The following is a 23235-nucleotide window of genomic DNA, read 5'->3' on the forward strand; positions in this document are numbered from 1 at the left end:
CGTTGGGGAAGCCCGGCAGAAAGTGGGAGCGACTGGAGGGGGCAAGAGACCCGGGGCCTTGAAGCGTGCGGTCCTGGCAGCTCCTGCCAGCCCGGGGGCGGTGCGGGAGGGGGCCCTGCCCTCGGGCCCTGGGGGTTCCTGGGGCCGGTCCCCACGCCCTACACCGGGTCACCAGGTGCCTCGCGGGAGTGCGCTGGGCCCGGGCTGTGGCCGAGGCCTGGTAAACTTTCGGGGAAACTGATTACAGCTTGAAAGGCATCCACCAACGCCTGCTGGGCCCGGTCTTCTGTGTCGGGGGCAGGGCGGCTCTGAAAATACCAGCTATTTGCTTGCCACTCCAGGCCGATGGCAGACGTGGAGAAAACGAACTGCCAGAGAACGGGAGACGCCCATTCCCGAGGGCGCGAGGCAGCCACAGCCAAGTGCCACCATGACCCCGCCTCGGATGGACCGCAGCCCCCCAGCCCTCCGAGAAACCCTGCTCCCGAAACCACCCGGCAGACGCTGTCCGCTTTGAGATTACAGCAGGGAGAAGGACACATGCCTGTCTGGCCGGGGAGCTCAGCCACTAACGAAGATTTAGCCTCCACCATCCCAACCCAGGCTGCAGCTCCAGATAGGGGGCGTCTGCACATAGCTTCCCACACTTGGTCCCCGCGGAACACAGTCCTGCTGGCCTCAGCCTATGGGAACCCTGCTTCATGTAAAGGTCACCTAAACTCTGCCTTCCCCCATTCCCATAAGAACTCTGCCTTTCCCTTCGTTCTTGGGAGGCTCTCCCTCATTACAGTGGGTCAGTACACCCGATTTTGTGGGACTACAGGTTTGCTCCTGGTGGTCTTGGGCTGAAGGGGCTGCGAAGGTTACTGAATTTCATGGAGGTAAAAATTGCCCGCGGGAGATGTCATAAAAGTCCAGGTGCAGTAGGTTTCTTGGTGTGATGCTTCAAAGTTATCTTCTTACCTGGAGCCCCTTCCAGCTGCAGACTTCAGAGGTCGGAGGTTAATCAATCTGGAATGACCCCACAGCCCACCCAGCTCCAGCTTGGGATTCACTCCTGCACTATATCCTAGGGATTCTGGAGCCAACAAGATCGAACTTCGGGCACAGATGGCAGGGCTGTGGGGTCGAGCTTGGCTGCAAGCTCCAAACACTGATGCAATCTCTCTGAGGGTGATCTGGCAATTCAGAAGTCAAAAAAACGATAGTGCCCCATGACCACTTCTACCACTCTGGGGAATAGAGTTCAAGCAAAGCTTCAAAAGACAAAAAGCAAGCTATGCAAATATGTTTTCTGCTGTGGTGTGGTAAAGGTTAATCCCCCAGCTGTGGTGCACACCTGGCAAAGAATGGAGGAGCTGACACTTATTGATCATTACTTGCAGTGTACGTATATTAACTCCTGATCTCTGCAAACAGCCTGCTATTACTCCTGCTTGACAATGGAGAAGGTGAGCCACAGGGAAGTTAACTCTTCCCTAAGCCCACACAGCTAATAAGGGAAACAGCCAAGGTTCACCCCAGCCAAGCCCTGCTCCACTGCACAAGCCCGGAACAACGTATCTATGCTCAAAGTTAATATCATAAACCACTGTGCTGCTAAAAGGAATGACTATTTTAATAGCTAGCTAGGAAGGTGTGATAGATGACACAATACTGATAAATGAAAGACAAAAATAAGGATGTAATGCAGAAATGACAGTAATGATTTAAATATTATTTTAATTTAGTCAATTTAAATTTAAATAACCACATGTGGCTACGGACTACTGTGTTAGAAACACAGGTGCGTATCCAAACCTAAACACTGGTTATTTCTGAATGGAAGAATTATCAGGGGGGTTTCCTTATTTTCTCCATACATTTTGTATTTCCTGTTTTTTCCACAATATTTCTTTTATAATTGGAGTAAGTTTTAGTAAGAAAAACTAGAGGCCACAGACTTCACTAATGGTTGTTGATTTAAGGCCTATATATTCTCTTACTGGATTGACTTTTAATTCTGTGTGCTCTGGTTAAATAAATTTTAAGTCCTTTCTTTCATAGCTACACTTTATGAAATTTTCCAAGATCCTGACAAAAATTCTTTTTTTTTTTTTTTTTTTTTTTTGCTAATCCCACACAAATGTTTGACAAAAATTCTTTGACCAAACTCTAGTCAGGATTCTGAGCCTTCTCCTAGGGCCATTGTAGACTTCCCTGTGACATCCGTTTTAGTAATCCCTGCTTTGTCAATTTAGCAAGGACTCCCTGCCCCTGATAGCTGATCCCCCTCGGTGACATCTGATCAGGCTCCCCATGCTCCACCATCCCCCATGATATCCAATCACCCTGGCCTGCCTTCAGCAGGAATCCTGTGAGGTGGTTTAGCCACAATCCCTCAGACCCCTGAAGTGTCCTTTTAGTAACTGTCCATCCACTGACCCCTCCCCTGGTCCTTGGCTATAAATGCCCACTTGCCCATGCTGTTTTTGGAGTTGAGCCCAGTCTCTCTCCCCTGCTGCAAGACCCCGTTGCAGTGGTCCCTGTACCTATCATGATGGTTGTGAATAAAGTCTTTGGTACCATGCTTTAACAAATGCTATTGATTTTTTTTTTCTTTAACAGTTATCTTACTCAGATGTAATTTCTTCTTCCTGGGAGCCACCATGGTCCTTCCCCTCTCCTGCAGCACTTAGTCCAATACTGAATCTTCATGATGTGATTCTTCATAATGCACATGGTTGATGCAGCGAGGAGCCCTCTCACCATCATGTCTCCTCACCTCCTCTGGCCGCTAATATTGCTGGAGTGGCTAAATGAGTCCCAGGATTAATTATCTCAGCCATTTCATTTTTCATTAATTATCTCAGCCATTTATTAATAAATCTCAGGTTATTTATTTATTTAATTATTTATTAATGTTTTTGAGATGGAGTCTTGCTCTGTCACCCAGGCTGGAGTGCAGTGGTGCAATCTCTGCTAACTGCAACCTCCGCCTCCTAGGTTCAAGCAATTCTCCTGCCTCAGCCTCCCATGTAGCTGGGATTATAGGCGCCCGCCACCATGCCCAGCTAACTTTTATATTTTTAGTGGAGAAGGGATTTCACCATGTTTCCAGGCTGGTCTTTAACTCCTGACCTCAGGTGATCTGCCCACCTCGGCCTCCCAAAATGCTGGGATTACAGGCGTGAACCACCATACCTGGCCATCATTTTCAAATAAATAATTTTTAGATAAAATGTTATGAAGAAAAGCAGGTTGAGCTGTTAGTTGCAGGAGGTGATATTTGAGCTGAGACTAAAAAAAGTGAAAGAATGGACCAGGTGCAGTGGCTCACGCCTGTAATCTCAGCACTTTGGGAGGCCAAGGTGGGTGGATCACTTGAAGCCAGGAGTTCGAGACCAGCCTGGCCAACATGATGAAACCCCGTATCTACCAAAAATACAAAAATTAGCTGGGCATGGTGGCGCATGCCCGTAATCCCAGCACTTGGGAGTCTGAGGCAGGAGAATTGCTTGAACCCAGGAGGTAGAGGCTGCAGTGAGCTGAGATTGCAGTCTAGGCCACAGGGCAAGAGTCCATCTAAAAAAAAAAAAAGAAGGAATGAATGAATCTGGGGCAATAGCAAATGCAAAGGTCCTGAGATGGGCATCCACTTGGACAGTTCACAAAAGAAGCATCTGAGGGGCATTGGGATACGCCACCCCAAAATATGCCTCTTTGCATGTGGATTATTTTGAGTTAAAGGCCATTAAGACCAGCAGACCACAGGAAAGGCTCTAAAAACCATTTTCATTTTGTAAAAGAAATTAACATTTATTATAAAGGAAATTTCCATGTCTCCCTCTTCCATGCAAGGAAGAGGATATCTTGTAACAACTCTTATCAATGGAAGAAGGTACTGACTTATTCTGCATAACAAACCTTCCTAAAGAACCCTTGTTTACCATACTTTTCCTGGGCACCTTCTGCTGAGGTTTGAATATGCCCTCCAAAACTCATGTTGAAATTTAATTGCCATTGTGTAAGAGGTAGGACTGTTCAGAGGTGATTAGGCCAGGAGGCCTCCACCCTCAAGGATAGATTAATGCCATTGTGGGAGTGGGTTGTTATAAAAATGAGTTTGGCCCTCTCTTGTTCTGTCTCTTTCACCCTCTCTTGCACTTCCACCCTTCTTCCATGGGACAACGTAGCATAAAGGCCCTCACCAGATGCCAGTGCCATGCTCTTGATTTCCCAGTCTTCAGAACCATGAGCCAGATAAGCCACTTTTCTTTATAAATTACACAGTCCGTGGCATTCTGTTACAGCAGCACAAAATAGACCAAGACACCTTCCCACAACATGCCTCTCCTGCCCAGAAGCTCCAGGCCTTTTCCTTTGTGTCAGCCTAAGATGATAGATGAACCCAAGTTCTGACCCCACTTTGGGTTATTCATTGCCAGGTACTGCCATGTGTAAGTGCAATGCACATGCCAATTAACTTGTTTTTCTCTTGCCTGATTGAATTGTCTTTGGCTGGTGTAATTAGAGGTGCCCTAGCTGGAGACCCTAACATGGGCCAGGGAAAAGATTTTTTTCCTTCTGTAAATAACCAAGAGTTGGATTCAGCTTCATCTTCCATTTTAGCAACAAAACTGCCAGGCTTCAGAACAGGCAAAATGGAAAGAAATTGGGCTATGCTTTTATTTTACATAAAGCTGAAAAGCAGGTTTACCCTTCTAAGAGAAAGGATTGTGCTGGCAGCCTGGATCAGAGCAGTGATCAGGCCAGAGCATCTACTAACCTCAGCATCAGGGAATCCCTGTTTTAGACTGTCCTCTACGTCTCTGTCTTCTCTTTTTGGGAGGTCATTTTAAAAAAATCACTAAGAAGGGATGGATGCTGGTTCTGGTTTAGTTACTATTGTAGTGAGCTATTCTGTGTTGTTGGAGATAATACGTTACCTTTAAAGTTCTTTTATCTGTTTTTTGAGACAGGGTTTCATGGTGTCGCCCAGGCTGGAATGCTGTGGTGTGATCACGGCTCACTGCAGCCTCGATCCCCTAGGCTCAGGTTATCCTCCCACCTCAGCCTCCCAAGTAGCTGGAACTACAGGTGCATGCCAGCATACTCAGCTAATTTTTGTATTTATTATAGAGATGAGGTTTTGCTATGTTGCCTAGGCTGCTCTTGAACTCATGGGTTCAAGCCATCCACCTAACTCGGTCTCCCTAAGTGTTGGGATTACAGGCATGAGCCACTGTGCCCAGCCTAAAGTTCTTTTAAATAGGTATTTAAGATTCGAACTGTAGCAAATCCCCTGTCGTCTGCCTCAGAAAAAGAGATGAAAGATGTCTTGTGAATGGATTAAAATGCTGTGGGACTTAGAAGTGAGGTGTGGAAAACAGATATTTTTGGTCTGCTAGGCTTAAGCTTCTTGAGGACTTGAAGAGTGTGTCATTGATTGCTGACGAAATGAGTGACTCAGAAGCACCGCCAGCCCTTGAGACCGCAGGTGTGGAGGGAAAATCTCTCTGGGATCCCAGCAACGCCACTGGCAGATCTGTGCTGGTCAATTTCGTGTTAGAAAGGAACACAGACCCAGGCTTTCAGGAAATGAAGATATATAACAAATGCATTACTTTTGAGAGGCTGGTAATTATAAAGCTCAAGGGAATAAAGAGCCCACCAGCTGGAATGACACTGTGGAACTGATGCCTTCCCTTCACTGGGGTGTGTCAACAGATATTCTTCATGACATTAATGATTTTAACACACTGACATTAAAGGAAAAAGATTCCACGAGACCAGAGTGATACTAAGAAGAAACGAAATGGAGATGGGGAAAGAAGGAAGCCGTTCCTCTCTACAGGGTGCCAAATCAATACTGGAGATTTTGAGAACTACTGGACAGCGGCCACAGGGGAACAGGGGATTCACTGCATCTCGAAGCCTCACCCTACACTTTACCTTTATTAGCTATAAAAGGGAAAAGGGATTTGCAATGGAGAGGTATGGCAGACTCCAGCTTCATGAAGTGATGCAACTTAGCATCGCCACCCAGGGGATAAACCCACACTGAGTCTGATTCAGTGCACCGAGAAGGACAAACATCATTTACTCTGCCGTAACATAACGCAGTATATTACAGACTAACATATGTAGTATATTACATTCCCTAGTAACACAGTACAGGCTTCTAGGACACTGTTTGTAGAAGTGCAGGTAATACTTGAAGCAGTTTCCCAAACTTCCAAATAAAAACTCTTGACAGGGCTTGTGACTAGCACATTCCCAAAGCCCCAAACCCAGAATTCCACCTGCTTAGTGAGCACCTCCAGGGCATTTTTTTTTTTTTTTTTTTTTTTTGAGATGGAGTTTTGCTCTTGTTGCCCAGGCTGGAGTGCAATGGCACGGTCTCGGCTCACTGCAACCTCCACCTCCCAGGTTCAGGCGATTCTTGTGCCTCAGCCTCCTGAGCAGCTGGGATTATAAGCGCCCATCTAATTTTTGTATTTTTAGTAGAGATGGAGTTTCACCATATTGGCCAGGCTGGTCTCGAACTCCCAACCTCAGGTGATCCACCCGCCTTGGCCTCCCAAAGTGCTAGGATTACAGGCATGAGCCACCGCACTCGGCCATCTCCAGGGCATATTTTCACTGTGCAATGTGGGAATCTCTGCCGCAGGGCGGGCTGCGTTTCTAACCCAGTGGCCCAGTTCTACCAGGACTTCCCCAATATGCAGATAGGGGTGCAGGGGCTTTCAGGGGGCCTCAAGGCATCTGTGAGCTAGGCCTAACTGCTGCTACTGAATGACTGGGAGATGAGTTCCAGAGCTGGGACGAGAGTGGGTCTGGTACCCTGCCCCAGCCCTCCCCTGACAGGAGTTAGTGAGGGACAGATGAGCATGCTAAAGAGACAGCAAGCTGGTCACACCCTGGGGCCACCACCCTGCTGTCTTCCAAGTCAGAAACATGTCCTGACTTTGGGGGAGAGGGTATATGTTAAATGGGCCCACCCTGGGAGCTGTGGTGGTCACTGTGGAGCTCAGCAATGGACTGCACTCCCTGCTGCCCCATAGTGACCAGGCGGTGGGTTTCATCCAAGGGGCAGGGCTCAGAAGGCCAGGCTGAGCCACTGATATGCATGTCTGCACCCCGCCACTTCCTGCTTAGTTAGTATCAGGCCCGGGATGAAATCGGCACTTAAGACGCTCAGGGGTCCTCCCACCCGTTCTGGCCAACACAAACCTGCCAGCATAGTACTGAGTGGAAGATTCCAGTGCACCCATGGGCCTGGCTGTTAAAATGTCTGCCTCTCCAGAGGACAGGTTAAGTTCACACTGAGAAAGCCTGGCTCTCTTCAGCTGGCCTGAATTAATGTGAGAAGGATGAGCACAGCACCTGTGGAAATGGCGCTGGAAAACAAGTGTCCCTAGGAACTGCCTCTGCGCCACCCAAGTGCGCCGGCCCGGTGTCCTCAGACAACCCAGGAGGAGTCCTCCATCTGGCCACTTCCCACCCGTTAGGCCCCGAGGGGACAGCAGGTCAGTGAGACCCAGACCCCACCAGCAAAGGACCCTTCCTTCATTCATCAGACACTGGCTCTATCTGCAGTGCACCTGCTGCCAGCCAGGCACTGAGCTTCACATCCACACAAAACACAAGACCTCTGATACGGTTCGGGTCTGTGCTCCCACCCAAACCTCATGGTGAATTGTAATCATGTTGTTTTGGAGGTGGGGCCTGGTGAGAGGTGACTCGATAATGGGGTGGATTTCTCATGAATGGTTTAGCACCATCTCCTTGATGCTGTTCTCAAGATAGTGAGTTTTCATGAAATCTGGTTAAAAGTGTGGGCCCCACCCCTTGCTTCTGCTCTGGCCATGTGATCTGCTGCCTCCCACCTCGCCTTCCACCATAACTGTAAGATTCCTGAGGCCGCCACAGAGGCTGAGCAGACATCAGTACTAGGCTTCCTGTACAGCCTGCAGAACTATGAGCCAATTAAACCTCTTTTCTTTATAAATAATCCAGTCTCAAGTATTTAGAGAAATGCAAAAATGAACGAATACAACCTCACAGTTCTGGGGGCTGAAAAGTCTAAGGATGGCGTGTCCTTCTCAGTGCATGGTCAAGATGCCAGCAGGTTTGGGGCCTGGTGAGGCCCTTTGCTTCTTCCATGGTGTCTTTTGCACGGTGTGTCCTCCGGAGGGGAGGAGGGCTGCATGCTCACATGGCAGAAAGTGAAAAGCCAAGAGAGAACCCAGTCCCAAAGCCCTTTCACTAAGGCATTAAACCCACCATAAGGGTGCAGCCCTCACGGCTTAATCGCCTCTTAAAGGCCCCACCTCCCAATACTATTACACCAACAATTGAAATTCAACACAAGTTCTGGAGGGGAGGGCATTCAAACCCTTGCCCCTTCTCTGAACCCATGGGACTTGCCCAGCCTGCCAGCCTGCCTGGGCTCCGACTCCTTCCTCAGCCTGTGTCTCCACGGCCCACAGTTCCATCAAAACATCCTGCTCTCCATCTCCAGACTCCCAGCCTGGCATTTCCAAGATTCTCCCCTTTCACAGCCCCTCAAATCCAAATCCTACAGCAAATGCTGGAGATTCTATTTCAGTCCTCTCTTGTCAGGACTGACAGTGTCAGCTGGAGCCCCTGTCCTTTGGGACGCCTGTGAAATGGTCCTGAACACCTCAAGTTGGACCCCCTCAATATCAGTTTGGGGGTGTCCCTGATGTCACCCACTGACCCTAATGTGCTTCTCGGCGCCTTCAGTTTCCACATCAACACAACTCCTTATAGGTTAGTACAATCCCTTTGAAAAACCGGCAGTGTTCACTAAACAAACGCCTCCCTATGACCCAGCAATTCTACTCCAAAGAAAACATCCAACAGAAATGAATACTTATGCTCACCCCAAGGCATGTACAAGAACGTTCAGAACAGCCCTATTCAGAACAGTCCCAAACTGGAAACGATGCAAACGTCTATCATCACTGGAATGGATAAATACACTGTGGCATATTCACATCAACACAAGGATGAGTCATCTACGACTTTGCTCTCCCACATGGATGAGTAATGCTGTGTGAGGGACCAGCCCAAAAGAGCACATCCTGTTCCCTGAAGCCCTCAGGTGTCAGACCTCTACCCTGTTAGGAAGGAAGTGGCTGAACCTCCCGCTGTGTGCAACTGGAGGGGCTGTGAGGAGTGGGGTCTGGAGAAGCTCCTCATCGCTGTCTGGTGTATACAAGTGTGAAAGTGCACTGCGGGCACACTTGGCAACCACCCCCTTGTGGGCAGCGTCTATAGGTGTGGTGGACCTCCCCAGACCTGGGCCACGGGCCTGCGGGGTCCCACATCCCACGGTCATTCCCTACCTTATCCAATGCCTCTTGGCCCTCCCCACACTCAACAGGGCTTTAGGTCCTTCATTAAGACCAGTGGTGCCAGCGACGCCCAGGCCTTCTCCACAAGCTACAAAGAATCTGCCCAGCAGCCAGTCTTCCCAGGAGGAGGCCAGGAGCCACCAGCTCAAGACTTGACTTCCTTTTTTTTATTTTGGCGCAATATAAGTTCATTGCAACCTCTGCCTCCTGGGTTCAAGCGATTCTTCTGCCTCAGCTTCCTGAGTAGCTGGAATTACAGGCACCCGCCACCGTGCCCGTCTAATTTTTTGTATTTTTAGTAGAGAGGGGGTTTCATCAGTTTGGCCAGGCTGGTCTCAAACTCCTAACCTCAGGTGATCCACGCACCTCGGCCTCCCAAAGTGCAGGGATTACAGGCATGAGCCACCACACCCGGCCATTGTGTTTTGTTCCTTGTGGGGATGCACAACCCTCTTCCAACCCGTGGCTACTGCTCTTGGGGTCCTGTTGCTGGGGGCCCTGCAGTAGACTCCACACAGGTCCTCCTGCCTCCTGGGCCCCTCCTCAGAGCCTCCACAGGGTGCAGACTCCACTCCCCAGATGGAGATCTGAGCCCAACACCCTTCCTGCAAACCACTACCTCACAAGAAAGACAATAATCCTACACCCCCACCCCAGACCCCTTCCTGGCAGGTCCCCAGGCTGGGCATGGGCAGGGCAAAGACAGACTTGAGGAGGTGGCCAGGGTGAAGGCGAACAGTGGGCCAAAGCTAGTGGGCATCCTGATGTGTGGATTCCGAAGGGACCAGGTGAGCAGGGAGCAGTACTGAGGTCAGCGAGGCTGGAGGGAGACAGAGGAAGCCCATAATCAGGGAGCTTGGGAGCCGCCTGCTGGGCAGGGAGGGGCTGTGGACACCAATCTGGCACTCTCAAGCCCTTCCCCGCCTGGCTCTCGCCCTCCTCTGGCCCATCGGTGTTTCCCTTGGGAGTGGTGTGGGTCCCCACCTGGACTCATCCTGGGGAAGCTGCCTCCTGGAGCAGGTGGGATGCTGGAGCTCCGCAGGGCTGGCCTGGTTCACTGTGAAGACGCTCCTGAGAGCCTGCCTAGTGCAGAAGGGCCCTGAGCTGGCTGCTCTGCCTGCCTGAAACGGGGCACCAAGCACAGGAGCCTCTGGATCTGGTAACCCCACTGTTTTGGTACGGCTCTCAAGCTAGGAATACCTTTTACATTTTAAAATTATTGAAAAAAAATCCAAGTAATCATGGTGTTAAAACAATATGAAAATTGAATTTCAGTGTCCATAAATCAAGTTGGGACGCAGCTTCTCTCATTCATTTATGGTTGTCTAAGGTTCTGTCACCCTTCGACAGCAGAGGTGAGCAGCCAAAACAGAGACTGCACGACCTGCAAAGCCTGAAATATTTACTGGCTGCTCTTTACGAAAAGAGTTGGCCATTCACTACCCTGGAGTGTGGACCTCTGGGCAAGGAACCCACGTCTGTAGCGCTGCCTTACACATACAGGCTCACAGGTGAATCCTTATGAAGGAGTCCCATCGGTTCTGTATGCAGCATGCCAGGCAATAGGGTGCTTGGGAGGGGAGGCAGGCTGGCCTGGGCAGGAGGATTCTTGGAGGCTCCTTTAAAATTCACTACCTCACTCAGGGTGATGCACATTAAAACTCAATGGAGCCAGGTTTGGTGGCATGCAGCTGTAGTTCCAGCTACTCCAAAGCTGAGGTGGGAGAATCACTTGAGCTCAGGAGTTTGAGTCCAGCCTGGGCAACTTAGTGAGACCCTATGTTTTAAAAAAACGACAACAGCATAATAGGATAGCAGTACTCCCCCCGGAACAGTTAATATTAAAATTACAGACAGTACCAAGTGCTAGCATGGATGTGGAGCAACTGGAATTCTCACACACTGCTAATGGGAGAGTAAAATGTTATAGCTGTGTTGGTAGGTTCTTATAACCGGTTATAACCAGTAGGTAGGTTCTTATAAAGTTAAACATTCACATGCCATATGACCCAGCCATTCTGCCTTTAGATATTCATCTAAAAGAAATAAAAACATATGCCTATAAAAGACTTGCACAAGAATGGTCACAGAAGTCTTATTCATAAAGCTCCAAACAGGAAACAGCCCAGGGGACTATCAACAGGCAAATGAAGAAACAAAGTGTGCTATATTGAAATAATTAATTACTATTCAGCAATGAAAAGGAATGAGCTGCATGCATCCACCTGCATGAATCTCACAAACACCATGCTTAGCTGAAGGCCAGACACACAAGAGCAGACACTGGACGATGCCATCTACATAACGTTCCAGAACGGGTGACAGTAATATGTCATGATGGACACCAGACAGGGGCTGCTAGAGTCCAGGGGCAGGGTACTCACGGAGTTTTCTGGGGTAATAGCAACGTTCTCTATTTTGATAGGGGTGTGAGCCACATGGGTGCATGCATTTGCCAAAATGACTTGAACTGTACACCTAAGATCTGTGTGTCCTATTATATGAAAATGATACCTCAATAAGAAAATATTCTTAGAAAAACATTCACTAGGTCAAGGTAAAACCCAGAGAGAGCTAGTGACTCATGACTCCATCAGGCAGGTGATGTGGCCACTCTGAGCCTTGCAGCAGCAGGAGGAATTCCAGCGGGGGCTTTGAGCCCAGTGTGATTTGTCCAAGGGAAAGTAAAGGAAGACTCCTGGCGAAAGCCTGTTTGCTCTGCCCAACCGTTTCACCTCGGCTGTTTGGCTTGGGTGGAGTCCAGGCCAGGCGCACCCACTGAGAAAACAGAAGAGGATCGCTGGCTGCACTAGGAAATGCCGGGGTGGGGGTGTGGAGGAGGACCAATATCCCTAGTGTGGGGATTTCAATTCCTTCCTTTTTACAGGCAACCTCCCGCCACTCAACAGGTGGCTGAGGGATCCCTGCACCAGGGCAGCACCTGCTGGACTTGGGTTCACCAGCAAACGAGTAGGTCTGATACTCCTCTCAGGGTCTAAGGTGAGACAAGGACAAGACTGAAAAGAGTCTAAGGTTTGAAAAGACAAGGGAAGGTCATCTGCTCTCAGACAAGCATGAGCTTTACCTCAAGGGAACTCTCTGGAGGAAACCTATTGTTTTCAGACTGTTGCCTTCTAGAGTTCGAGTCTTCATTTTTCAAACTGCTTTACTGAGAGATTTTTATAGCAGAAAGCTACCTGTTTAAGTGCACAAGTCCATGGTTTACTGTATATTTACGGAGTTGTGCGAGCATCACCATAATCTAAGTGTTAAACTTTTTCATCACCCCCCAAAAGCCCTGCGCACCAGTCACTCTTCCTTCTCCCCTACCCCAGCTCCTGGCAACCACCAATCTGTCTCTGTGGATGGGCCATTTCACATAAACGGAATTATACACTACGGAGTCCTTTGTGTCTAGCTTTTTTCACTTTAGCATAATGTTTCCAAGGTTCACCATGTTGCGGCATGGGTCAGAAATTTAATTTTTTTTTTTGAGTCTTGCTTTGTTGCCCAGGCTGGAGTGCAATGGCACAATATCGGCTCACCACAACCTCCGCCTACTGGGTTCAAGCGATTCTCCTGCCTCAGCCTCCCAAGTAGCTGGGTTTACAGTTGCTCACCACCACACCCAGGTAATTTTATTTTTGTATTTTTAGTAGAGACGTGGTTTCACCATGTTGGCCAGGCTGGTCTTAAACTCCTGACCTTGTGATCCGCCCACCTCAGCCTCCCAAAGTGCTGGGATTACAGGCGTGAGCCACCGCACCCGGCTAGAAATTCAGTTCTTTTTAAGGCTGAATACTATGCCAATGTCTGGAGAGTCAGTAAAAAAAAAAAGTCCTTCGAAATCTCTTAATGTATAGAAAGCTGAAAACCCTGGTTTATATTATACAGGAACTCTCACACACTGCTAATGGGAGTGTAAATTGTTACAGCTGTGTTGGAAAATGGTTTGGTAGGTTCTTTTTTTATTTTGAGACACAGTCTCACTCTGTTGCCAGGCTGGAGTGCAGTGGCGCAATCTTGGCTCACCGCAACCTCTGCCTCCTGGGTTCAAGCAATTCTCCTGCCTCAACCTCCTGAGTAGCTGGGACTCAGGCACACATCACCACACCCAGCTAATTTTTGTATTTTTAGTAGAGACAGGGTTTCACCATGTTGACCAGGATGGTCTTGATCTCTTGACCTCATGATCTGCCCGCCTCGGCCTCCCAAAATGCTGGGATTACAGGTGTGAGCCACTGCGCCGAGCCCAGTAGGTTCTTATAAAGTTAAACATTCACATGCCATATGACCCAGCCATTCTGCCTTTAGATATTCATCCAAATGAAATAAAAACATGTGCCTATAAAAGACTTGCACAAGAATGGTCACAGAAGCCTTATTCATAAAGCCCCAAACAGGAGACAGCCCAGGGGACTATCAACAGGAAAACTCTCCCTGTTTTTTCGTTGTTTTTTTGAGAGTTTTGCTTTGCCCCCTAGGTTGGAGTGCAGCAGCACGATCTCGGCTCACTGCAACCTCTGCCTCCCAGGTTCAAGTGATTCTTGTGCCTCAGCCTCTCAAGTAGCTAGGATTACAGGCATGGGCCATCATGCCTGGCTAATTCTTATATTTTTAATACAGACAGGGTTTCACTGTGTTGGCCAGGTTGGTCTTGAACTCCTGACCTCGTGATCCGCCCGCCTTGGCCTCCCAAAGTGCTGGGATTACAGGCGTGAGCCACTGCATCCAGCCTCTCCCTGTTGCTTTATTTATTTATTTATTTATTTATTTATTTATTTATTTGAGACACAGTGGCGTGATCTCGGCTCACTGCAACCTCTGCCTCCCGGGTTCAAGTGATTCTCCTGCCTCAGCCTCCCGAGTTGCTAGGACTACAGGTGCCTGCCACCATGCCTGGCCAATATTTGTATTTTTAGTAGAGATGGGGTTTCACCATATTGGCCAGGCTGGTCTCAAACTCCTGACCTTGTGATTTGCCCACCTCAGCCTTCCAAAGTGTTGGGATTATAGGTGTGAGTCACCACACCCAGCCTCCCTGTTGCTTTAAGGTAAGTCCTTGCAGACCTATGAGTTTGGGCATTTTAATTTACAAAACCATGCGATCCCTGGCTGTCCTCCCTGGTAGGTCTGAAGGAACCACATCTCTGTGCCAGTTGAACACTCGACCCTCTTGGACGCTGTATTTAGAGCCATCCTACCTCCCTGTGCTGTGCCATAAAACTTGGCTGTGGGCTCTTCTGACCTCTAGAGAGGTTTCTTGAAACAGGAGTCCTTATAGGGGGATGGCTGCTTCTGAACGATGTAAATCATGTGGCAGGTAGTAAGATTCACAAGGCTGCACTTAAGCTCTTAAATGGAAACATTTATCCACTGAATCAATAACAGGAAAATCATCAGAGGCTGTTAAAATGATAAAGGGGCAGTGAGGCCTAGAGGGAGTTATTATTTCTCTCAACTGTGTAACTATTTTTGTAAGCATTACAAGCACACTGTTATGGAGATGGCTGATTCTTCAGGGGAGAGACTTGCCTTTGAGAATGAGCACATGGCCTGATGTGATCAGTAAACATTCCTCTGGAAACACTTCCCACTTTGGGAGGCAAGGTGGCCCACTGTTTTAGGTGTAGGAAGCCTGCAGAACCGGGTCTCAGCGGGTCCAGGTAAGTCCCCAAGCTCCTGCAGGCCTGCTTCTCTCTCGGTGGCAGGATGGAGATGCATGGTACCTGCCTTGAGGCTGAGCATTCAGTCTCTGACCACACGACACACAGTCCAGTTTGCATCATGCCTGACACACAGCAAGCACTCCATAAACACAACTACCGTTATTCATTTACAATTAAGGGGGAAAGAGGTAAGTATGCTTACCTGACCATGATTTTCAAAATCATTTTCAAGGAGAATCCAAGAATCTGATGAGCGTGAAGACACTGGAAGAACCTGACTCTAACCTCTCATTCATGCAGGCTCCTTTCTCAAGCACCCCGATGCCCACAGGTGAAGGGGCACATCCCAAGGACGAGCCCACCTTAGCCCTGGACATCGTTCATTGCGTGAGTGAGCAATGCTTGAGTGAGAAACCCGACAGCAGTGTCCCCGTAACTTCCGTTGCCCCTGGAGCCACACGGCAAAAGCCAGTGTCTGACAATCCTCCAGTAATAGTGAAGACACCTGTCGTATTGCTGTCCAGCCAAAAGCTCCTTGTTGCAAGATGAACAGCCCGTTGTTTCAAACATGCCCCACATCTCATGGCCTCCACACAGGTCATATTAAACACCTCTACCAGAGACTGCACGCCCAAGTGTGGCTCCTCAAAGACCTTGCCGGGGGACTCTGCCACTGATGGCTGCGACCCACGCACTCTTGAGAGCTCCCTCGTGGAACTGCCTCATTTCTATCGTCATCCTTGATTTTTTGAGATGGAGTCTCAGTCTTGCTCTGTCACTCAGGCTGGAGTGCAGTGGCGCAATCTCTGCTCACTGCAACCTTCACCGCCTGGATTCAAGCAATTGTCCTGCCTCAGCCTCCAGAGTAGCTGGGACTACAGGCATGCACCACCAGGCCCAGCTAATTTTTTGTGTTTTTAGTAGAGACGGGGAGTTTCACCATGTTGGTCAGGCTGGTCTCGAACTCCTGACCTCGTGATTCACCCACCTCAGCCTCCCAAAGTGCTGGGATTACAGGCATGAGCCACCGTGCCGGGCCATCATCCTTGATTTTATCCAAAAATGGTATTAACCTAGTCTGAATATTACATTTGCCTTTTTTTTTTTTTCTTGAGACGGAGTTTCACTGTTGCCCAGGCTGGAGTGCAGTGGCACGATCTCAGCTCACTGCAACCCCTGCCTCCTGGGTTCAAGCAATTCTCACACCTCAGCCTCCCTAGTAGCTGGGATTACAGGAGCACACCACCATGCCTGGCTAATTTTTTTTTTTTTTTTTGGTATGTTTAGTAGAGACGGGGTTTCACCATGTTGGCCAGGGTGGTCTCCTACTCCTGACCTCAAGTGATCCACCCGCCTCGGTCTCCAAAGTGCTGGGATTACAGGCGTGAGCCACCACGCCTGGCCACATTTGCCTTCTGACGACTCTGAAATGGTTCTAAAAATCAAATTCACCCTGCAACAATGATTTGTTGTGCCTGAACATATTTAAAAATGTTAAGGTAGGGTGCAGTGGCTCATGCCTGTAATCCCAGCACTTTAGGAGGCCCAGATGGGCGGATCACCTGGTCAGGAGTTCAAAACCAGCCGGGCCAAGACTGTGAAACCCCATCTCTACTAAAGATACAAAAATTAGCTGGGCCCAGTAGCAGGTGCCTGTAATCCCAGTTACTCAGGAGGATGCGGCAGGACAATTGCTTGAACCTGGGAGGTAGAGGTTGCAGTGAGCCCACATTGCACCACTGCACTCCAGCCTGGGTGACAAAGGGAGATTCTATCTCAAAAATAAATAAATAAATGAATAATTAAAAAACAAGGCCAGGTGCGGTGGCTCATGCCTGTAATCCCAGCACTCTGACAGGCCGAGGTGGGTGGATTACCTGAGGTCGGGAGTTCGAGACCAGCCTGGCCAACATGGTGAGACCCCATCTCTACTAAAAATACAAAAATTAGCCAGGCGTGGTGGCACGTGCCTATAATCCCAGCTACTCGGGAGGCTGAGGCAGGAGAATTGCTTGAGCCTGCGAGCCACAGGTTGCAGTGAGCCGAAATCAAAATTGTGCCACTGCACTCCAGCCTCGCCGACAGTGAGACTCTGTCTCAAAAACAAACAAACAAAAAGTTAAGAAACTAAAACTATAAAAATACCTTTTGGTTACCTTTTAAAACTATCTCTGTGGAGAAGCCTTCCTAATTATGACATGAAACTTAGAAGTCACAAAAAGATAAATTCTGAACACATCATATCACAATGGGCTAATTTCCTTAATAAATAAAGATCTACAATTAAAAAAATGATGATAATCTTGTAGAAAATTGGCAAGGGATATGAACAGATGTTTCACAGAAATACAACTTAGATATACCAGATGAATTAGATCCATGCACATTAAAACTATCAGTTATCATTTTTCTAAATCTGCCAGAATGGCAAAGATTAAATTGGCTGCAGCTGTTAGGACATGGTGGAGGCCGGCACCGATGCTTGTCCAGTAGGATTGAAGGCAACGTGGCGACGTCTGCTTATGCCCTGAAACTCACTGCTCTGCGGTCCTGCCATCCAGACACGGGCACTGCAGGACTGAGGCAGCTCAGTGGGCAGCAATGGGTGCTAAGTGACCTGGGGTACGTGGGCTGGGGTGGCGTTGGGGTGCGTGAGACCTGTCTGAGCTCGTCAATGCACACATCCTCTGAGGGAACAGAATTTTCAAGCAATCCTAGTTTGCTTCTTTTACGATATGCATGTGTAGCTATTTTTGACAAATGAGAGCCTACTTCATTATCACAAAAGACACTCAGAGAGAAATGACTTGCATAATTTGCTGGGCCCAGAAATATTCCATGACTTATTTGGTGCACTTTTGGAAAACTTCCAGTTGTTTGCCTTTTTCAGGCATGAGGTCACCGACCTTCTTTAAATGGACCAAATTGATTTTGGCTTTACCTTCATGCGTTTGATTCTCAGCCTCCGGAGTTCTTTAAATATTTAAGCTAGTGGATATTAGGGAAGTAAAGGTGCTGGCGGGGACCCAGCCCAGGCCGGGGTGGTGAGCGTGGGGAGGATAGGCCTTGTCATGCCCGCCAGAAGCAAGCTTCCTAGCCCTAGTCCTAATGCGACTTTTGACTCGTTGAGGGACCATCTCTCCTGCTGTTTCTCAGCCTGTGTCACACGCTGACCTCCAGACCTCTTCCCCCAAGGTTTACGTTTTGAGGAGACTGCTAGGCAGAGAATAGCTGGCTCCAGTTCTCTGAGGGGTTCATTCCTGTCCCAGGTCTCCCTCCAGCCTCCAGGGTTGGGGCCGCACTGGTGTGCAGCGTGGCCATCCTCCCTTCGTCCCTTCCCCAAGTGCCCTGCAGGCACACAGCTGCTCAGACCTCAGGAAGGTTTCCGCCCAGACCCCTCTCCTGCCCCTGCCCACTGTGAGGCCCGGGCTCTGGGAGGGAGGAAACTGTTCCTCTTTTCGTCTGTCCTTTCCTGCTCTGCGCTGGCCTCTACCACGTGGCTCCATCAGCATTCGCTGCGCCCTGGGAGGCCCTAGGGCCAGACCCTGTCCTCCTGTCACAGTTGGTTGTGGGGGCTTCAGGCACAAGCACTCAGGGTATGGGCTGGTCTGCAGTTTCCCTGGCATGCAACACCTTTGGGACACTTCCAGACCAAAACCAGATCCTTGCTGGACACAATGACGTGGAGACTTGCAGCTCACCCAAGGTGATGTGCCCAGGCCTCGCCTGGCCATGCTGTGGGTTGCTGGCCTGGCACGGGAGGAGCTCTGTGCTCAACAGACGCTGGGAGGGCTGGGGCCATTAGCCAGACCCTTCACCAGCCCCGGCCCCCAGGGGCCCTCCACTGCTGCGTCCTCAGGAGGGACGTCGACAGGACTGGAAATACACCACCCCGTTTGGCAGTTTTTCTAAGCTTTAGTAAACAGGGATCTCAGGTGCCAGGTGGGCAAGTACTGCTGTCACTCAACGAGAGGAAGCCCAGAGGAGGGGAAGCCCCTGTCAACCTTTTATTGGGAGTAGAACACATGAGGTTCAGCTCGTGCCGGGCACTGTACATTCACTGAAGCAGCGGGGCGGGCTCGGCCCTGGGAACCCATGCCACACTGAGCAGGACGCATGGCTCGGGGCTCACACTGTCCATGGAGGAGGTGGGGTCAGCCCAAGGTGGATGGACTGTGGCCCGAGACACCGAGAGCTTGGTTCTGGGACTGTGGCTCAGCCGACCCGCAGCACAGCTGCGTCTAAGACATGGCCCTGGCTAGGCGGCAATGGTTCACAGTAGCGATACATTCACAGGACACAGTCGGTGTCCAGAAAAGGGGGCTCAGAACACAGTTTCTACACAAGCACTTGGCACCCACATGACAGAGACGTCACTCAAGCAGCACAGCCACAAATTGTTTACAGCAGCTCACGCCTGGCATCGCCCATGCTGGGAGATTCCCTGAAGAGTAGGCACTTGCCATCCGTGAGGAGGTGTCTCCCTCCATCATTAACCCCAAACCACACAGGGTGTGAGGAGAGCAGGCCTCTGGGTGAACTCACACATTCATACCCAAGGAAGAGGCAAACACGCTCAAGTACAGAGTTGCCAGTGGTGCCGCCCAGACCCACTGTCTCAGGGGTGTGATGGCTGTCCCTTGGCTTCCCCAGAGCAGCCAGGACAGCCTGCACCACCTCCCAGACTCTCGCAGGAAGGGGAGATCTGCCCTGGGGAGGAAACTGACAGGTTGGGAGACAAGACTCCCATCGCAGGGACACGCACGGCAGCAGCCACAGCCCCGCGGACGGGGCACGGGGATGGGGTAGGCAGGGAACCATGCTGCCCCTCAGTGTGTGCCTGTGGTTCTGTCCTGGTCCTGCCCACTTGGAGCCCAGGCAGGCAGGGGGCATTGGGCAGGGCCCAGGTCCAGACAGCCCTCTGGCCAGATGTTCCTGGAAGAGGCTGATGCCAGGGCAGCACCAGGCCTTCTGCAAGTCCCAGAGTCAGTGTGCAGAAAGTGCCACCACGGCCTGTACCGTGGCTCCTCAGGATGAAGTCACGTCCAGGACAGGAGGATTTATGCAGACACTGCTGACGGGGACAGGGGTGGCTCGGCTGCTATGAGGCTGGACTCTTCTGTCTGTTCAGGGAGTCGATGTAATGAAAAATGGCCCCCAGAGCCCAGCTGGTCTCAACATTGTCAATTTTCCGAGTGAGCTTGAAAAGACAGAGAGGGAGAGGGGACCATCACGCAGACAGGAAAGGCTTGTGCATCAGAGGCTGCGGCTCCTTGGAAGCCAGGGATGGGCTGGGGGACACAACCCCAGTAACTAGAGAAGTGGTTTCAGGCCCCTCACTCCATAAAGGGGCTGGGGTGTGCCCTGAGGGCACCCTTACCTTCAGCACTTTGCTCCTGGGAAAGCCGAACTCCTGGAGTAGCAAGCTGACGTAGGTGAGGTCCATGCACGCAAAGGGGCTGCTCTGTGGCTGTGTCTCCAGGGTCCGACACACTGGGGATGAGACACATCCCTTCAGGCTCCAGGTGACTCCCACCCAGGGGCGGAGGGGCAAGTGCAGACCCCAATTCCACCCACTACAGGCACCCGCTGGCTCCGCACTCCGGATTCACAGACAAGACTGCAGCTGAGCGCAGAAGGCGCCTAGTGCACAGCACAGGCAGGTGGGCAGCAACCTCGGCTGCCACTGGGTCTGGGCTCCAAGGGGACTTCACACCTGGTGTTAGGGTCATGGGCCAACGTCTCCCAAGCCACATTTCTACATCTAAGACCCTGGACGCCTCTCCCAGGTGTCAACCTGAATAAAACGTAAGCTTTCTGGGGAAAGAAAACACCAAAACCAGCTCAGAACAATCCACTCCTGCTCTTTGAGGAAGGTCAAATCTACCAAGAACTGTCCTGGGATTATGGCTCAAAGCCTTTTCCTGCTGTAGTTGTGGATACCCAGTGTCCATGGGCACAACTGGGAAAATGACACAAAAGCTTTAAAAAAAGCCACTTTTGGGGGAGGGGAAGGGTAGTACTTTTTCTGGAAAGATGTACAAAGTTCAGCTCTTTGGACCCACACATTGGGAAGGGCAACCAAGAGCAGGAGATGTTCGCCAAGGCTTGGTTGCTAGACCAGGCATGAAGGAGACGGTGGAGGGACAAGGTGTGTGGCACAGGTTCTGCTGGGCTAGTCACCTGCGACCCCGGGGACAGCCCTCCACCCCACATCCCAGGCTCCACTCTGCAGGGCCTCGGCTTCTTAAGGGTTGTGTGACAATCATGAACTTACTAGGACATCCCAGGGGAAATCACTCTTGGGGTTACCCTAGTAGTAGTAAAATGGCATCAGAGGAAGTGGAATCGAGGGACCCAGTTCCTCACGACCCCATGGGGGTGGGACGAGGACGGTGGTCCTTTCTCAGCTGGGGCTGCCAAGGCCCCTGCCTGTGGCCACCGTTTAGGAGGGGCTACACCCAGGAGAGTCAGGGCCAGCGCCTGCGTCACGAGCACCATGCAGCACCTGCACCTGCTAAGACGGCCCCCGTAGCATCACTCACCATACTTGGCTGCGATCTCAAAGTCCCCCACCACCAGGCTGCCTCCCTTCTCCGCATCTGTGGGGGACACAACACCCAGTCTGCAGGAGCACCGTGAGGCTGGCGATGCCACTGAGACACAAGGCTGGCACGGGGAACGCCAGCCTGAGAGCCCCAAGGCACTGACTGGCTTCTGAGGCAGGCCTTCCAGCTGTAGACGGCCACTCACATGCTCTGAGGGCAGCTTCTGGGTGATGTGGCGTGGGGTGGGCTTGGGGGCTGAGAGGGTTACCCCACATCCCAACCCTGCAGTGTCGCCCGAGAGAGCTCACCAGGAACCCAGGACCCCAAATTGAGTAAAATTTTAAGTTAAGAAAAATAAAAGTAGAGAAATTGAAATGTTTCCTGAAGCCATAGCACTGAGCTCAGCAACAGTATTCTGGTTTCAGTTTCCCAAATGTAAAAAAAAAAAAAAAAAGAAAGAAAAGTTATTGAAAAATAAAGTGAGGGGTGGTTTATTGGTGGCCTTCCACCTTGACCACCCATCTTCCACCCGGGCCAGTCAGCGGTAGCTTTGTCAGCACAGACACCCACCGGAGGCCGCGGGGCCCAGAGAGCCAGCACTGTGTTAGCTTATTTAAAAAAGTAGTGTTCTTATCCTTACCACAGGCCATACATTCTGATGTTCTCACCATGGTAGTGACTCTGCAACCCCCTCCAGAGTCCCCACACAGCCTGACCACCACCAGCCTCAGCAAACTCTGAATACCCTTTTCCGCCCTAATCTGGCTTCCTGGGCTGTGCAGGGTGAGTCGGAGAGACTCCACATTCAGTGAGCTGATCCCTCCCACGGGGACGGGGCAGCCACCCGCAGGTCACAGGAGGCCTCCTGTAGCCAGGAGACAACGTGGGCCAGTGCAGGGCAGGACCTGCCTTCTAGCAGGAACTGGAATCAACAGCAAGTCACCAGCCACGAGGTTTTACTGAAGGGCTCCAAGAACTGATCTCTTCCCACTCAGGACGAGACGCCTTCCCAAATCTACTTCTGGCCTCCTGCCGGGATGCGGCAACAGGGTTGCTTGCCGGACACCAGCCCTCTGCCTTGGGGAGCACACGCCCTCCACGCCCGCCCCCCGCCGCCCGGAACTTCCTGCTCAGCCCATCCGGGCCCCCTTACCTATGAGGCCCACACCAGCTGCAAGGTCGTAGTAGTAGGAGAAAGCATAGAAGTCCACATGCTTCACTTCCTCCGTCCTGTGCACTCTGTTCCGAAGGACCTCTAACACTCTGGCAGCACACAGCTCGTGCAGGCTTGCCACTGGGGACAAGCACAAGGCTAGCAGTCAGTGGGCTCCGAGCACCAGGCCTCAAAGCTGCTTGGGGCCCCTCCCAGGGGACTTGAGACCCTGACCTGAATGGTCAGGAAAAGGCAGGTCCAGAAGCCCCTAAGACCCCACCCCAAGTTGGGGTTGCTCCCCACAAGGTCCAAAGCAGCCCTCAGGAGCCAGGGCACTGTTGGTCCCGGGGCAGGGAGCGAAGACTGTGGGCACGAAGCAGCCGCAGACCTGGACTCTGAGGAGGAGGCTGCTGATGCCTGATACCAGCCAGCCTCTGGCCTGTCGGGACCATCTGCCCTGCATACCCCCTCTGCCAGGCCTGCGTCCCACCTCCTCGGGG

At 50.8% G+C, this 23235-nt stretch overlaps 1 protein-coding gene across 16 annotated transcripts in view; it reads right to left on the reverse strand.

The window, feature by feature from the left end:
- Positions 1 to 19028: 19028 nt before the first annotated feature.
- Positions 19029 to 23235, reverse strand: part of ENTPD6 (ectonucleoside triphosphate diphosphohydrolase 6) — a 31230-nt gene continuing 27023 nt past the window's right edge. For 12 of the 16 annotated variants that reach the window (XM_074004610.1, XM_065522673.2, XM_065522667.2 and 9 more), the window contains 4 exons: positions 22736 to 22876; positions 21580 to 21636; positions 20415 to 20527; positions 19029 to 20234 (listed from right to left, as the gene is read on the reverse strand). In XM_074004610.1, the coding sequence (XP_073860711.1) occupies positions 20136 to 20234; positions 20415 to 20527; positions 21580 to 21636; positions 22736 to 22876 (410 nt within the window). In that variant the 3' untranslated portion in view covers positions 19029 to 20135. The remainder of the gene's footprint in view (positions 20235 to 20414; positions 20528 to 21579; positions 21637 to 22735; positions 22877 to 23235) is intronic. The other 4 variants (XM_074004609.1, XM_074004608.1, XM_074004607.1 and 1 more) reach the window with 1 other exon arrangement.

Source organism: Macaca fascicularis, chromosome 10 (genome assembly GCF_037993035.2).
Source record: "Macaca fascicularis isolate 582-1 chromosome 10, T2T-MFA8v1.1".
Classification (NCBI taxonomy): domain Eukaryota; kingdom Metazoa; phylum Chordata; class Mammalia; order Primates; family Cercopithecidae; genus Macaca; species Macaca fascicularis.